Source organism: Stylophora pistillata, chromosome 4 (genome assembly GCF_964205215.1).
Source record: "Stylophora pistillata chromosome 4, jaStyPist1.2, whole genome shotgun sequence".
Lineage (NCBI taxonomy): Eukaryota > Metazoa > Cnidaria > Anthozoa > Scleractinia > Pocilloporidae > Stylophora > Stylophora pistillata.
This window is the reverse complement of record NC_142522.1, coordinates 16,443,323-16,460,729: the sequence shown is the minus strand read 5'-3', so window position 1 is coordinate 16,460,729 and position 17,407 is coordinate 16,443,323. Positions and strand designations below refer to the sequence as shown.

The 17,407-nt window shown below is 37.6% G+C and overlaps 2 protein-coding genes and 1 pseudogene across 5 annotated transcripts in view; all 3 read right to left on the bottom strand.

Annotated features, from left to right (window-relative positions):
- LOC148732640 (uncharacterized) overlaps positions 1-1,954 on the bottom strand; it is a 4,179-nt pseudogene extending 2,225 nt beyond the window's left edge.
- Positions 1-17,407, bottom strand: part of LOC111321384 (ubiquilin-1) — a 70,471-nt gene that overhangs the window by 32,457 nt on the left and 20,607 nt on the right. For all 4 annotated transcript variants that reach the window (XM_088758938.1, XM_088758939.1, XM_022924241.2 and 1 more), the window contains 7 exons: positions 10,381-10,495; positions 9,736-9,761; positions 9,276-9,329; positions 7,481-7,552; positions 5,421-5,471; positions 4,609-4,686; positions 2,071-2,151 (listed from right to left, as the gene is read on the bottom strand). In XM_088758938.1, coding sequence (XP_088615064.1) covers positions 2,071-2,151; positions 4,609-4,686; positions 5,421-5,471; positions 7,481-7,552; positions 9,276-9,329; positions 9,736-9,761; positions 10,381-10,495 — 477 coding nt within the window. The remainder of the gene's footprint in view (positions 1-2,070; positions 2,152-4,608; positions 4,687-5,420; positions 5,472-7,480; positions 7,553-9,275; positions 9,330-9,735; positions 9,762-10,380; positions 10,496-17,407) is intronic.
- On the bottom strand, positions 2,159-4,599 carry LOC148732639 (uncharacterized). Its single transcript, XM_088758941.1, has one exon. The coding sequence runs from the start codon at positions 4,411-4,413 to the stop codon at positions 3,223-3,225; it is 1,191 nt and encodes a 396-aa protein (XP_088615067.1). The 5' UTR covers positions 4,414-4,599; the 3' UTR covers positions 2,159-3,222.

Here is a 17,407-nt window from a genome sequence, read left to right as displayed (position 1 = left end):
CGAGAATCCTATGGTCTATGAGGTCAAATGCTTTTATATAATCATAGAGTGTGACCCTAACAGTTGCTCCGTTACCATCACATCCCTTGGTCCAATGGTGAAGCATGTGTATATGTGCTTGAGTTGTGGACGACTTCGGCACAGCGCCATACTGGCTTGGGTCGAGAACTTTAAGTAGGGAAGATTTCACGTAGTCAGCTACGACACACTCTTCAGCAACTTTCAATAGACAAAGGGTGAGAGAAATCGGCCTAAGGTGTTTCTTTAGATCCTCCACCGGCTTCACCTTTGGCAATGGTGAGACATCAGCGAACTTCCAGATCTTCGGGAGACGCTGTTCTTTAAACGAAGAGTTGATGATTTTAGAGACTGGGTAAGCCAAGAGCTCAGCATACTCTTTAAGAAGCCAGTTAGGTATTTCATCCGGGCCACACGCCTTTGATGGATTCAGTGTAGCCAGCAGCTTCATATCCTCAACTCGGATACCTCATGCAGCTTTGGCGAGTCAGCAGAGACTGGGAACTTGGACAGCGGCTGTTCCAAGCGATATTCTTCGAGTGGTTCAAGGAAAGCCTGATTAATGATGTTTGCAAGTTCATGATTGTTACAATCCTCAAGTTCTTTGATGTAGATGTGATTGATGACATTGCCCGAGTTGGATTGGGATCCACTTAGAAGTTTAACCTCTTTCCACCACAGCTTAGGGTTTTCTTCCTTCATGTGCTCGACTTTGACCTTATAGAAGGAGGCTTTACATGATTTTCTTTCACGATTTACAGCGTTCCTATAGAGCTTGTAGCTAGATGACTCCACACCGTGTTCACGGAAAGCCCTCTGTCGCTTTAGAATCAGCGACTTAAGGTGGGGCGTCATCCATGGGACGTCAGACGAGTTAACACGAACTCTTCTAACAGGCATAAGGATGTTAAGACCGGTGTGAATGACATTATGAAGTATGTCAAGCATATCCTGACAACAGCTAGCAGACGAAAACAGTGTTTGCCAATCCATAGTACCAAAGTACCGTCCTCGGTACTTTGGTACTATGGATTGGCACCGTCAAAGCTCGGCTCGCCGACTTCCCCGCTTGTCACGCTTCAGTACAAATTTTGGAGATTGACGAGACTCTATTCTTTCTTTAGGCTCTACGGAGAAAGTGTGGTGATCGGAGAGTCCAAGGGGTGGAAAGTGTTGAGGATCAGCATAGAAACCATGCATGTTAGTCAACACTAAGTCCAAGATCGCATTTTTCCGGGTTGGCTTTTTAACAATCTGCTTCAGCCGAAAGTGCCTTTGAATCGATTTTACATCTAACCGATTAAAGTCCCCAGCAACAATCAAAGCACAGTTTGGGAAGCGAGACTCGGCGAGAAGGAGTGATTGAAACAGATGATCACGCATGCAGTCATTCTCGGTTGCAGTCCAATGAGGACTGAAGAACACAAAGGATCGGCAATCGGACACCACTTCAGAGAGCAGCACGACATGGAGCCAGAAGACATCACACAGAGTTTTCGAATCTTAAGAAAGTGTCAGAACAAATTTGACTGTATTGTTTTCGAAATGTTTTTTTTATCAAAGAACTGAAAACAACGCTAAACAAACAGTGCGATTCAATTCGCGCCAAACTATTTGTTTACAACAATTCGTGCTACGATTACTTTATTCTTTTATTCTCTTCCATTGTATATTGTTACACTTTTTCACATATTTTAGCGTTCGCCACATTTTATCGTCTTTAACTTGCTTCAACATATTTACGCTGATTTGGAAAACTTACTCACTTGAAAATGACCCCAGAGAGGTCGAAACGTCGTGACTTCTTAGCGCTAGCTTTTATTTCAAAGTACATATTTTGTCTGACAAAAGCAGAGTTCATGAAAAATGCTTTTATATGTTGGGTAAATAAGCTGGTGTCCTTTATTTCAGAAATATCAGAATTTATTTCAGTCATATCAGAATGTTATAGGCTTCATCCTTGTGTTCTAACACCTTACTTTTTAATTGGTAAACAACTAATCAATCAATATGCGGTGGTGAGAATATCACCAGATAAGGTCCATACTGCACCTGTTCTTGTGTAGCATTCAGCATAGGCTCTTGTATGTCTGTATACATCCGTTGCAGAGCATTAAAACCTCCTGGTAGACTCTGTCGGTAAACAAATGAGGAACATATCAGTTTAGAATTACCAAAGAAAAACCTCAAAATCACACAAACTGAATAAAAAGAGAATAGCACTTGTATAAAATGCATTGCAAGTGTCACTACCTTCAGGCACTATGTAATTCTCATTGTGAATCACACTGGCACATAAACAACAACTTACTAAATAGTATGAGGCCATTCACCATAAAAATAAAAATCAGTTTAAATGCTTTTCTTATCCAAAAACAATGTTTCCACTTTTGACCAAAACTTGATAAAACAATTTAAATTCAAGATGAATGAAATTATATGTCAAGTGGTTTTAGCTGTCAGTGATTTTCTGTTATATATGCATCACATTAAATTTTATCAGTTACCCTCTAGAAGCATTATAAAATGTTCACGACTGGATGCCTGTTTCATCAACTATATAAAGCTGTGTGTGCAGATACAATACAATACAATCCACATTACATAAAGATCTAAGAAAAAGAAGAAAGAGAAAACTAGCCTAGAGGAATTCATGATGCACTATGAAAGAAAATAACTAATAATATGACTTAAGGCATGTTCCATGAGACCTGTATGTTTATTAATATATCTTTTAAGTGTCTCTGGTGTTCAGGAAATGAATTAAAAGTTCATGCTTTTTTGGGTGCTTAGGATAATTACTTTCTACATTGATCAAAGGGACAAACTCCTTCTTTTAATTTAGTTTGTTAAAGGGATTTGAGATTGGTTTCATCCTTTTTAATAAGGCATACAACTTAATATCATCCTTAGGGAGAGGATGGTGAATCTTCGTCTTGTCAGCAAACTGACACCCAGCTGTTGCTTTTGTCAAGATAAGAGTGAGAGATATCAGGGCTATTACCACTATTGTTAATATTACTAACATTTCTATTAATATTATTATTATTATGTCGCAGAGAAATCAACTGAATGCTACATTCTAATCAGGCAGCACAGGGTGAAAACCGTAACCTGTGAGCCATGGAGTAAAAAAATAAATGTACATTAACTAATCCTAAAAAGCTTTTCCGTTGTGTCTACGGTCCTCCCTCTAACAGGAAGTCAAACTGCCACCTTGAAAGTCCAGGCAATATTCAGCATGCCCGAGAGCACTGTCCTCTGCATCTTTCGCAGTACATCTGTACTTCTGCCTCCCACCAGCTTGCGCATCATGACATCCAGCTCCTGTGACCACCCCCCGAGGGCATCCATAATGATGTTATATTGCTTCACCTCGTAGCCTGGGAACTGTTGCCTTAGTTCCCACCGAAGGGGTCCGTACTTCAGTGTCTTCTCTTCATCCTTTCTTGTCCAATTGTTAACCCACGGGCAGCTCATTTCCAGCGTCACAACTCCCTTGCACATATGATTTACAATGCATGCATCCACCCTATTGCATCTGACCTCTTGTTGATCAGCATATATAGGGACATCCCAATAAGCTTTAACATTCTCTGACTCATACACGGGCTTCGGCTTGTCGAGTGAGTACCAGGGTGGTATCTCGTCTATAAATCCCTCATTATACAACAGTCGGTAAAACAGTACCTTCAGTGCTGTGTCGTGTCTAGAGAGATACTTGCTCTGGGCCAGCGCACTGCATCCTGACAAGATATGTGCCACACTCTCTGGAGCCTTGCCGCATAATTTGCACCTCACCTCGCCTTCTCCACTTGTGTGGGTCTTCTGACTTGTGTATACTTGCGTTGGCAATAGCTGCTCATATAGCTCGGCGAGTCCAGCAATTGTGTGTGATGGGCAGTTCTTCCACTCTGTGAGCCACCAGAAACACCCATCGGCACTCAAACTCTCATCCTCCGGCCTAGTAGTCACTAGACGCCCTTGCCACCGTTGGTTTCTGATCTCATCCTCTAACTTCTCAATTTGGCACCTCCACACCTCTTTCTTGATCCCTTGCACGTGTTCCAAATCCAACTTCAGCCCCAACTCCTCCGCGCACTTAGCCGCTTCTTTAAAAATTGACCTACGCCCCATCCTCGCCACTTGCTCTTCAAACTCCCGTACCATTCCCAGTGCACGATCTTCATTACCATGGAGTCTGACTGCACCCTTGATTTTTGTGGCTTTGTACTCCATTTCAACAGAGCGCAATCCCTGCCCTCCTCTACTTCTTGGCATATACAACAATGCATTCGAACTACATGGGTGTCTACCCCCACTCTCGACAACAATCTTGCGCGCTTCCCTATTGATCTGCTTAAGTTCCATCACCGGCCACTGTTGTGTCCACATAAGATATCCAAGAACAGCCAATGCAAACTGATTTCACGCTACCACCCGATTATCATACAACATATTATCATACATCATATTATTATTATTATTATTATTATTATTAATATTATTATTATCAACTTGGTTATCATCATTATTCATTACTACTGGTTTTAATTTGTGCGATTACTGCCAAAATCTATCCTACACTACCTCCAAGTTACTTAGTGCCCTGTCATGTGTCCTCATCATCTCCTGCATTACAGAGGGGTTCCGCACCATCTCCATTGTCTGCAAGGAAAGTAACATAAACTTTGTTAATCCTCATAATTTGGGATGAACTCCATGTACAAAAGATTACAATGCATGTAAAGTTCATTTTTTTTATTTTACATGGTGCATTCTAATAAAAAGGCTGAAATACAATTTGATTTTTTTCACTCAATCACTCCTACACTAACTCAGCCTTGATTTCCTCATTCATCACACTTATGATAAAGTTTACATCACCCCCCATAAGTACCTATTCTGAACAATGGTTGAGAGTGTTTTACAAGAAAAGGCCTTGTTAATGGTTTGGGAGGGCAAAAAACTTTGCTCTTTGCAAGGCAACTGTGCAATGTTGCAGTTTTTTATGGGTGAGAGCCCTCTAAAAAAACCAAGCAGTAACAGAATAGGACATAAGCAATGACTCTAAGAAAATTAAATTGTTTCATTGCATGCTTTGGACCAAAGCAAGCAAAACTGATTAAAATTATGATGAAATGCATGGCTCCTTTCTTGCACTGTAATCACACTTGAGCTCCTGTGGTGTATAATTTAAACAACCTGTTTTTACTCTTGATAACAACTAGGAAAATTCCTTTCCTTTGAGTAAAGTATACCATAATCAACCACAAAACACCTGCAATAAACTTCTAATGCTTGTGCGTGCTGTGATTTGAATGAAGTTCTCTATAACTCAATTCATATTAATTACAACTTTCTCTAAGATTAGAGCTTTAGTCAAATTTTGTTTCAATTACCTGTCTCATCAAATCTGGGTTGTTTAAAATGTGAGAGATTTCAGGATTCCTCTGTTGAGAAGAAGCAAGAGTTGAATAAATTTGATTTCTGAAATCAGGATTTTGGGTTTTTTTATCCTTTCTACTATAATGGAGCCTTTTCCCCCATGTGACCATCCATCTTGTTTTCCATTAAAAGAAAAGAAAAAGTTTTTATTGAAAAAGAGTTCAACTCCCACAAGACTAATTTGGAACACCAATGTGGCCAACTTCTCTTTGTTTAGTACACCAAAATGGCTGTCATGACGTCATGTAAAAACACTCAATGACTGACAAAATATTGGTCTCTATAGTGATGTGGGTAATTGTTGGAAGTCCAAAAGACCTCCAAGCTAGAAAAGCGGTCTTCCTTCACACACTAATGGATGATCACATCCACATAACAGAGAGGAGCTTTCATTGTCAATGTCACATTGATTTTGCTATTCTCTTCCAGCGACCTGTAAAAAGTTGGTTCAATCCAAAACATTACAAGTATTTAGATCCTGATGCTTTAGCCTAACCCACCACTTAAAGGACCAATCCCAGCAGGTTTAATAATGTTCCATTTTGAGACAAAGAGTAGGTTGCACAATTTACATGTAATTGAATTTCATGTTTCAAACAGCACTGTCTTTTTCATGTTCTTGTCCTTATAAAAATGTTTGACAGAATATTACATAAAAAGAAAAAAATTATCATAACATAACACAACATTTATTCAGGAAGCTGAAATGCAAATATAAAAAATACATCCTGAAAAGGGAAAATCGTGAGGTTAGCCCTGTATAAAAACAATTTCCCTGACTAAAAACATACAAAAGATAAAATTTAACAGCTACAGATTCAATAAATATTCCATAAATATTCAAATAAATTTTAAGTCTACTCTTAAAAACAGACAATGATGTGGCGTGTACAATGACTTTTGTATCCTGGCAAGCTATTCCATTTCCCCGCAATGTGAATGAAGAAAGAATATTTATAACAATTACAAACTGCTCTTTTCAGGTAAAGTTTATAGTCATGGTTAGCTCTCGTATGCTTATTGGCAAACACAAAGAAATCTGGGAAAGAGAGGTGATCAATACCAAAAACTACCTTATAACATTGAACCAGAGATAGAAATTCTTTCCACTTTACGAGTGTTTGCCATTTTAGTAAGCTACAAAGGTGTTCGTAACTCATTTTGCCTCGTTTCTGCCTTAAAGCTAGTCGTGAAGCTCTTCGTTGAACCTTTTCTAGAGCTGTAATATCCTTAATCAAATACGGACTCCAAACAGGAGCTGCATACTCCAGTATGGGCCTGACCAGTGACTTATAGAGCTGCGAAAACACATACTGGCTATTAGTTCCGATGGACTGCTTTATGATACCTAGTACCATATTTGCCTTATTTACCACTGCAGATACAAGCATGCCCCAGGACAGGTCAGAAGAGATGGTTACTCCGAGGTCCTTAGTGTTCTCTACTGACCTAAAATGCCCCCCCAGCAAGTAAATTGGTTAAGTTTGGTAATTTTGGTAAATTTGTTAAATTTTGGTAAATTGGTAAATTTAGTTTTATCCTGTCTATGTGTAATATGCATGACCTCGCATTTATCTGGATTGAAGTGCATCTGCCATTTATTCGCCCATATGCTCAATCGATCTAGGTCACTCTGCAGGGCAGGGATATCAACATCTGGCGAACTGACTGTACAGTAGATTTTAGTAACATCCACATAAATCTTAACAGTAGATGTCAAATCTGTTGAGATGTCATTTACGTAGATGATAAACAAAATAGGGCCAAGAATTGTTCCTTGGGGCACCCTGGACTTCACTGACATCCAATCCGAACACTTTCCTTTAATAGTATTACCTACCAATATTTCATTGGTAGTTTCTTCCTTGCATATATTTTTGCTTTATGCAGAAATCTTATGGATGCTTAGATGCAGGATACCTCATGTTAATCCCATGAAACTTGATCTTGGAGCAAGAGTTTGTGACTATTATAAGTTGAGTATTATTTTCACTTTAAATTAATTCTTTATTACCTCAATAATTTGTTGCATTTGTGGGTTACTTAGAATCATCTGCCTAATAAGATCAGGATTTGACATCATGTTCTGTAACAAGACAGGGAGAAAATTATCAACACCAACATTAAAGAAGTGGGGTTACTATCAGAAACATGTGACATTACAGAAGTGTTCAATTGGTAAGACTTTTGGGGGGATCAGAATTTTGAAAACTTTAAGTCTTACAGAAACTTCTTTGCTTACAACAAATTAATACTCATGAACAGTCAACCTGAGTAAACAAAGCACTAAACAAAATAATGACAAAGAATCAGTATTCACGCTTGTACCAGCTTAAAAGATGTACGTTGCGTTTAGTTGAATGCAAATAATGACTTCTTGAGAATCAAAAGCCAGCAATGATATCATAACTAAACTTACAGTAATATGAACTGAATATAAAAATTATCTTATTCAAGATTTTTGGACCAAAAACCAAATCCAAGCAGAACAAAGTGCCAGCAAATTCTTGTGCAAGGTAATGTTCCAAGGGATATAGTTAATATTGTAAGGGGTGTACATTGTATTATCCCTACAATAATACTGTTAAAGAATATCATGAGATTTTAACAATTGCAGTAATGTAATTGAGGAGTGTGAAAGTAGGCGGTGGGTTCAATAAAATTATTAGTCATTAGCTGTCTAACAGATGGCAGACAACAGTGTAGTCAAATGTGTGCTCTGCACACGACTACAATAAATGTGTGCAAGAATCTTGCACAAGGAAGAAAGGAGATTCTACAAAAAAAAAAAAAGTGTTAATAATAATAATAATAAACCAGTGGGTCCACAGGCATCCAGGCCAACATAGTCAAACATGCACTCTAGATGCCATCAACTATACATGTGGAAGGCTATTTTGCAGGCTTTGATTAATATGTACCATAATTTCCGGCCGTTTACCCACGGGTAATCTGTTTATTTTGTCTAAACACGCACCACAGCGGGTAATAGGGAGATGCGGGTTATGTGACAATTTTGAAATCTACTGGTAGTTGAATTGAAAAAAATTTTCACCTATCTGCAGTTCCACCTCTCAAATGAATTTTATTGTATTAGAAGTGCCACAAAGTGGCACAAAAACATGATGCCAACTCAAGTTTATTTCACACACAATTATCTATTTATTCATTTCATGATTCGCCCGAGGACAGGTGATAATGTAATAGGACTCTAGGTCCCCTATAAAATATTAACACCCAAACCCAACCCCGAGTATGAAAGAAAAAGTGGAAAACCAATCCCAACCCAAAGTACCCATTAAAATATATATATATGTGTTTTTTTTAGTTGCGCAATGAATAGATTTTTATCGGTACACATGTACACAAAACCTTGATGGTGACAAAAATAATCCAAGGGTATCTGGCGCATCAATAACAAATTTCCAGTTAACACTAGCTTGAGCTGAAGAGAATTTTCCCATTTTAAGGGACTTGTTAAGCCCAGTAAAACAGAGATATCGATTTTTTTTTGAGAAATCAACAATTCAACATGGCGTTGAACAATCACTCACACCAGTGTGGGTAATATGTTGACTTTTTTTCACCATATGCAATAATTGGCCGGTGTGGGTAATTGGCCATGCGGGTAAACGGCCGGAAATTACTGTAATAAAGAGGATGAATTTTGAAAGACCGCACAGAGAGAAAGTAAGTCACTGAAAAATTTGTTATTCTCTGGTGTACAAGCTGAGAATACTAATGTTATTGAATGTTTTCTGTGCCACCTAGCTGCATGGAACCAGAAAAAAAAATATTAGCTGCATTACCTGTACCATGGGGTTGTCCATCATTTGTCTCAGCATCTCTGGGTTGGACATGAGCTGCCATTAAAAAAGATGTTTGAAACAGGTATCATTGTGGTTATACTGATAGTATGATTAAAAGAAAACAATCACCTTGGTTCACAGACATAAACAAACAAACAGTAATTAGCGACGCTATCAAAACAAAAACTCATAAAATGAAAATTTAACTATAACAAAGGAAAAGTATCCTCTGAAAAACTATTATTATCAATATTGTTTACTCCTATATGAAAAAATCCTAAAAACTTGAAATTGAGAGGAGAGTGAGATATTTCAACAAAACTTGGAAAAAGTTGCAAGTAAGGTTGCTAGCTTGCTGAAGAACATTGTTGATACTAGTTCCTGAGCTTATGTTTGTGTTTATCACCTTAAATACTAATACAAGATTTACTGTCTTGTATTCTTTCTGTCTCAGCCTTACCTGTTGTGACATTTGGTGGATGTTACCTGAAAAATAATATACCATATTCAATATTAGAAGAACGGTCACCAAATATCAATCATAAACTTGAGTTTGCAATACATTTAGTCTAAACAGCAGTTCTTCAAATTGTTTTTGTGTGAAGCAGTGCATGAAAATGTACCTAGTTTGTCTTTATCTGATAACTGCCTAAAATTTAACACATAGTTACACAACTGTTGAATACATGCTAAGTTAACCATCCTTGTCTCTTGACAATCTTACAGCTAGTTTGATATTCCCTATTGGTAGCAAATATTTGTGCAATCTGGTCCAGACCATGGCTTAAGTTATCAACCCTTGACCCCTAGAAAGACCCAGAAATCTGTTTCAATACTTTTTGTTGGACACTTTCCCAAGTCTACAACATATGTTTTCCACTCAAAATTAAAGAAAACACTCGTTTAGGAAGCCTTGGTTAACAGCTGGTTACCTAGATGTAAAACCAAAAATTAATTTTGGTAGACATGATAAGTGATCTCCTTAAAACATATGAAGCATCATCACAGGCTATCTAAAAAATCAACATGAAGCCTAACAGAAAGGTAACAAGAAACAATCTGAAAGTCATACAGCTGGACATATTACACAGGGCATGAGAAGTACCTGAGTTTCCAAACATGTCAAGTCCTCCTAGCCCCTCCATACCAGACTGAAATGAAGGAACTGATTGGGAAGGTGGGTTGCTCGCAGATGAAGTTACAGGTGTACTTGATGGAGACTGAACATCAAATTTGGTACATAAAATTAGTCATTTCATTGCTCAAAGATATATAGCTAGATAAAAAATGTTTAGCACTTGGTTTAAACATTTTTAAAATAAATAACCTTTTCACGTACAATCCCACTTAAGCTCAGTTGAGACATGTGGGCTCAGTTCCCAATCTAATGGGTGCATGGCTGGGTATTAAAGACCCAGTCACTATACATTACATGTATAGTGAGAGTTCATTACATCTTTGACCACTCTCAAAATCAGCATCAGTGCAGCCCAAAACAAGCAAGCAAAGGAAAGACAAAAGGCTATGCTATGTGTTGGTTGCTGACATGGATGCAAATTTGTTTTGATGATTATTATCACCTACGTAACACAATGAAATGAATAGATGATATTAATTAATTTCATCAGAAATATTTCTGGTCTCTCAGTATAAGAAAACAAGGGACAATGTAGGATTATTCTCAATACACATCTAAGGGTTTAGATGTTGGAAGGCCATGGGGCTAGCAACCATGCTATCGTGTGCTCTCTTCTTTCTCGTCTATCTTTCCTTAGCTTGCTTCGCATTTGAGAACGATGTAGTTATGACACAACTTGCAACGTGGCGACATCTCTTCCAACCTGGGTCCTGTATCGATACCAGGGAGGACCGCCTTATCTATTCTGTACTTTAATGCGTGTTTGCTGGTAACTAAGATGGCGTTTTTGGAATCTCAGCTCGCTCTGAAGGGTTACGACATTGTCACAGTCAGTCTCACCTTGAGGATACCATACTTGGCGCGGAATTATTTCTACTGGACTACGTTGTCTATCGCAAGGATCGAAATAGAAAAGGAGGGGGTGTGCTTTTGGCTGTCAGAGATGAAATTTTATCTACACATTGTGACTGTGATGCCAATTCAGAAATCCTGTGGGTCGATATTTTCTATGGGAAAAACAAATCATTTGTAAACATTTGGAGTCTTTTACCAGCTGCCAAATAATTCAGTTAAGCCTCTGGTTGACTTAAGTGCTTCTCTGGACAAGTTCAATAACTCTGCTGAGATTGTATTGGTTGGCTATTTTAACCTTCCAGACATCAACTGGTCTAATAATTCTGTTCTCTGTGATACTGACCTAAATTGCAGGCTAATGGATATTCTTCTGGATCATTTTGTGTCACAACTTCATGCGACTGATTCTACTAGAACGGTAAGGGTCGAGTAACTGCAATGTCTTTACACTTGTCAAATTTTTAAGTGTCAATTTGCTCTTGGTCAACTGTTGGTCAACTGTTGGTCAACTGTTGTTCAACTGTTGGTATACTGCTGGCTGACAGTTGGCCGACAGACTTTTAGCGGAGTTGTTCTTCACTTTAACCCTGGAGGCTAGTTGCAGAAAAAATATCTTAGATCTTGTGACAACATCAAATGAGGGGTTGATTAGAAATCTACAAGTTGGCGAACAATTCTCCAATCATAACTCCATCACTTTTGAAGTTAAGATGTCACCTTCTAAGAATCCATTGCATAAGAAGGTTTACAAATTCACTTCATTTCATTTCATTCATTTATTTGTTTAAGCAGGTTGATTAATTGGCAGCTGCAATAGCTGATGTGGACCTGCTAAGACAAATTCGGATATGCTACATGAACTGCTTAATTTTGTTCTGTGGACCTGTGCTTTCCTGACTGATGATATTCAGGAAAACTGGCTAATGTTTAAAGATTTACTCTTCACAGCAGTTGAGACCTGTATACCACCCAAATCACCAAGGAAAATGAAAAATGCACCATGGCTGACACCAGATGTATTGAAGTTGATTAGGCAGAAAAGAATTGTTTACAAAAGAGCCAAGGCATCAAACTCTGGCAATCTTTGGAAGTGTTACCAAAGTTTGAATAGTAGAACAAAGAAGGCATGCAAGCAGTGCGCTGGGAATATATACCATAAACAAATAAGTGTCAAAACTGCAAATGAACACAATAGCAAATTGTTTTGGAACTATGTTCGCTCGTGCTGGAACGGAACAAATAATCTCGTGACACTGAAAGAGAAGATACAGAGACTCTGACTGATCATAAAGATATTGTGGACAGTTTCAATCACTATTTTGCTTCTGTCTCTACATCAGAAAACTTGACTCATCTTCCAAATTTCCTGCAAGTTGTAAGAACTGAACATCTCACACAGCTATCAACTACTCCCATTGAAGTTGAAAAGCTCTTGCAGGAATTAAATGTCAATAAAAGTTGTGGCCCAGATGACATTCATCCAAGGATTTTGAACCATTGTAGTAACTCACTAGCCTCGCCCTTGTGTACTCTGTTTAATACTTCATTTAATAGTGGTGTAATTCCTGATGACTGGAAAACAGCAAATGTTATTCTGCTTTACAGGAAAGGAGCCAAAAACAAAGTAGAAAACTACAGACCTGTTTCCCTAACCTCAATTGCAAGTAAAATCAAATAGAAAACAAAGAGTCTCATTCCATGGGCACTTTTCTCCTTGGAGGATAGTCACCTCTGGTGTTCCCCAAGGTAGTGTACTTGGGTCAGTCCTTTTCCTTGCTTATATCAACAACATTACAACTAGCATAAAGTCAAGCATGCGTCTGTTTGCAGATGACAACTAGGTCTACAGGATCATTTACAATGAAAACGATGAGAAACAACTCCAATGTGACCTCAACACGCTACAGAAATGGAGCGAAAATTGGCAACAAAGTTTTCACCCTCACATGACAAATGTGAGGTCCTACATGTTACCCATGCAAGAGATCACACCAGCTATCCTTACGAGCTATCGTGGTTGTACGCTTCAGTGTGTCACCGAAATGGTCGATTTGGGGGTCTCATTGTCTTTAAATCTATCCTGGAACACCCATACGCAGAAAGTTGTAAATAAAGCCAATAAGATTGTGGGTCTCCTTAAGAAGAATGTCGGTGCAGGGAACAAGGAAGTCTTTCCTTGTCTGTACAAGGCCTTGGTTATACCCATTCTGGAATATGCTGTCCCCCTTTGGTCACCATAATTTACAAAAGAACATTGATGCTCTTGAACGAGTACAACGTAGGGCCTCAAAATACGCTCTCCTGATGTCATCTAGGCACTTGCTGTACGAAGACTGGCAATGCTTGGGTGTTCCAGTCTTAAGTCAAGGAGGTCTTATCTATCCTTGCTAGAGTGTTACAAGACTATTCATGGTCTTAATGGCCTCAACTGTAATGATTATTTTGAATTTAATAGTTATGGTAAAATAAGATCAAACCATTCATTTAAATTAAGACAGCCATTAGCTAGAGTAAATTGTTTTTTAGCACACATTCTTTGTTAGAGTTGTGAAACAGTGGAATGCTCTTCCTAAAGAGATGGTGCATGAACAGGATTTTAACATTTTTCGTAGTAAACTTAGAAAGTATTGTAAAATTTTGTAAAATATGTAAAACTATATATATATATATTCTTGAACTTGATTTGAATGTATTTCAAAGAGCGCTCAACTCTTAGAGGAGCATTGAAATTATAACGAACTGGTTCAAGACTTCAGAGGTAGTTCACCGTTTTATTATGACAGCTCTGTTTCGTATGGTCGAAAATGACCACACTCATCAGGTAATTTCAACTATTGACCGTTAACTTACAATGACTGGCTATAAAAGCTGGAATACGGTTGCTAGGAGATATAAAAACCATGCTACTTTTCCATATAAGTCATGGGACTGGTATGTATAATTTCGGAGATTGTTACTTTATTATGAAGTTTTTAAGGAGGTATCTGTTTCTATGGGGGCATGAACTTGCTAGCTCATTTCGCTTGTTTAGACTGCAAAGTTCGCAAAAGAAAAGTGATATGGTATAATCCACCATGGAACTCCAACGTGAAGACCAATCTGGGAAGAAAGTTCTTAAATAATGTTGACAGATGCTTCCCAAAAAACTATCCATTACATAAGATCTTCAATGGCCACACACTAAGGATAAGCTACTCCTGCATGCCTAACATCAAAACTATCATGGCGTCACACAACAAAAAGCTACAATCAGATTACAACCAGTCACAAAATTCACCACAAACACTAGACAAAGAATGTAACTGCCGGAAAAAAGACCAATGCCCACTAGATGGAAAATGCCTCACATCAAATGTAGTATACTAAGCAACAGTCACAACTAAAACGTCAACAGATTCATACGTGGGACTCACGAAAAACTTTAAAGAACGGTACAGAAACCACACAGCTTCCTTCCGACACCAAAACAGGAGACACGAGACTGAATTATCTAAACACATGTGGACACTGAAGGACAACAACAAACCTTTCAAGCTAACGTGGAAAATCATCAAACAATGCAAACTGTACAACAACATTACTAAGAAATGTAATTTGTCTTTTTCAAAAATTCATGATCATAATAATGTAAAAAGGAACTTTGCAGTCTAACAAAGCGAAATGAGCTAGCAAGTTGATGCCCCCATAGAAACAGATACCTCCTTAAAAACTTCATAATAAAGTAACAATCTCCGAAATTATACATACCAGTCCCATGACTTATATGGAAAAGTAGCGTCGTTTTTAAAACTCCTAGCAACCGTATTCCAGCTTTTATAGCCAGTCATTGTAAGTTAACAGTCAATCGTTGAAATTACCTGATGAGTGTGGTCATTTTCGACCATACGAAACAGAGCTGTCATAATAAAACGATGAACTACCTCTGAAGTCTTGAACCAGTTCGTTATAATTATATATAATTATATATATATAAACGTAAAAAACTTTCTTAATGACTCTTAAATTTTACATTGTTGTACATATATTTTATATTTTATGTAGGGAGCGTCTTTGATGGGGATAACCTCCGACGCTTCTTTTATGTCTGCACATAACAAATTGATTGATTTGATTTGATTTGATTTGATTTGCAAGTGGTTAAAAGAAGCCAAACTATGTTTAATTGACAAGATGTTTTAAATCACTATGCTAGAAGTTGAGAATCATTCTCTTCTTGCAGGAGTTACAAATCCAATAACATTCAAATAACTCCCAAAACCTGTTGAACATGACTCTTTAGTGTATAGGTCTAATGTTCAGCTTGTGTATTTGCAAATAGAAACCAAGTGAACATTTTATTAATGCAGGAGATACAATATAATCAGTAATGTATTTTTAGTCAGCAACCGAGGTCTGAATATTTAACAACCTGCATTGTATTTTTTAGCTCTAAGGACTCCAAGACACTTGTTAAATTTTGGTGTTCTTTGTTCACAATATCACAATATAAAGCCCAACAACCCTTTTGGGTATTGAGTATTTTAACTGAAATGTCGTGTATTGTTATTCTTATGGCTGAAAATAGCCAATTCTACCAAATTCTGGTGACTTGAAGGGTTTATGACTTTAAATTGGACTTTTACGTGGTGAGTATACACTGCGTACACTGTGTATTCCACATTCTTGTTTCTAGCTGACCCTTGCTTGTGCTTAATTTTAAATAAAAAGTCTCACTTTCTTTTTTCATCTATAATTCTGTTACTGAAATATCAGCATACATTACTGGGCTCTAGCCACAGACTAGTAGAGATTCAGTTTTGGCTGGTGGTTTTCCATTTCCACTAGCCATTCTGGCTAGTAAACAAATTAAAATTGACCGAACTTGTTTTTCTCTTCTCAAGGAAGACAAACTTAAACACTTTTCTCTGAATTTAATTATAGTCATATCGTGTTACCAGGCACATATGCAAATTTATGTCCAATTTCTTTTTGCTCTGTGGCACATAAATGGGTTGCTTAACATGTTGTTAATATGTTGAAAGAAATATTTGACTGACAAGAAAGCATTTTCTATTTGTTATGAAATAACTTGAACAAAATAAGAGCTTCCTGATAAAATCAAGCACAAAATTGTGCAACACTGTAAAAGGATAACATTTCATTTAGCATGACAACACAGGGTGACTTATCATTGTATGCTCACTGACAAAACTTACCAATACAGAAATAATAAGATGAGAAAGATTTGATTCCTTCAACATTTAAACCAGCTGTTTTTAGCAGTTGAATTTTGCCAATGACAGTGCTAGATTGTTCAGAAAGATGTTTTAGTTTTGAAACTTTTCTTGGGCTGATCAGTTTTTATGATGACGTCTTGGGGTCTTGTTATTTTTCCAAGGAAATTTCAAAGCAAAAAAGAGACCTGAAAGTCTTCACGGGAAGATTGCTGCATTTTTTTTCTTTCTGATCTGTCTGCCTGAGAGAATTGATTTGAGGAAAATAGAAGGCCATCAAACAAAACTAAAACTGGTGCAATTCGTTGCAATAATAAATTGCTTTACTGTGCTACGAGATAGTGGAGAAAAAAGGGTCTAGTCATGCACAGTCTATCCTCGACAAGGTATCTACATGGTCTGCTGACAACAAGTTCCAACTTCACCCCAGTAAATGTAATGAGCTTAGGATAACCTTTGCATGCTCTCTGACAAAATTATGAACTTGTGGAAATCGCTGGTTGTAAAATTCATACAGTACAAGTAGTTAAGTTATTGGGTGTTCATATTCAAGAAGACCTTAAGTGGAATTCTCATGTAAGAGAAATGACAAAAAAGATGCCAAATACCTGTATTTTTTCAGTACAACTAAAGCATGCCAAAGTTCCACCTGAAGAACTAGTTCAGTTCTATGTTGCTTGCATCCAATCTGTTTTACTTTATAGCTGACAGGTTTTTCATTTTAGTCTTCCATGATATCTAACCTTAAGTTTTGAACGAATACAGAAACGTGCTCTTAGGATAATTTTCAGTTATGAAGTGCATTATGCAGATGCCCTGGTACATTCAGGCCTTGTTACATTAGAGCAAAGAAGGATGGAACTAAGAAAAAAGCCTTTTAACAAAATTGTGGATAACCCCTTGATGTTCTGCACCCTCTTATTCCT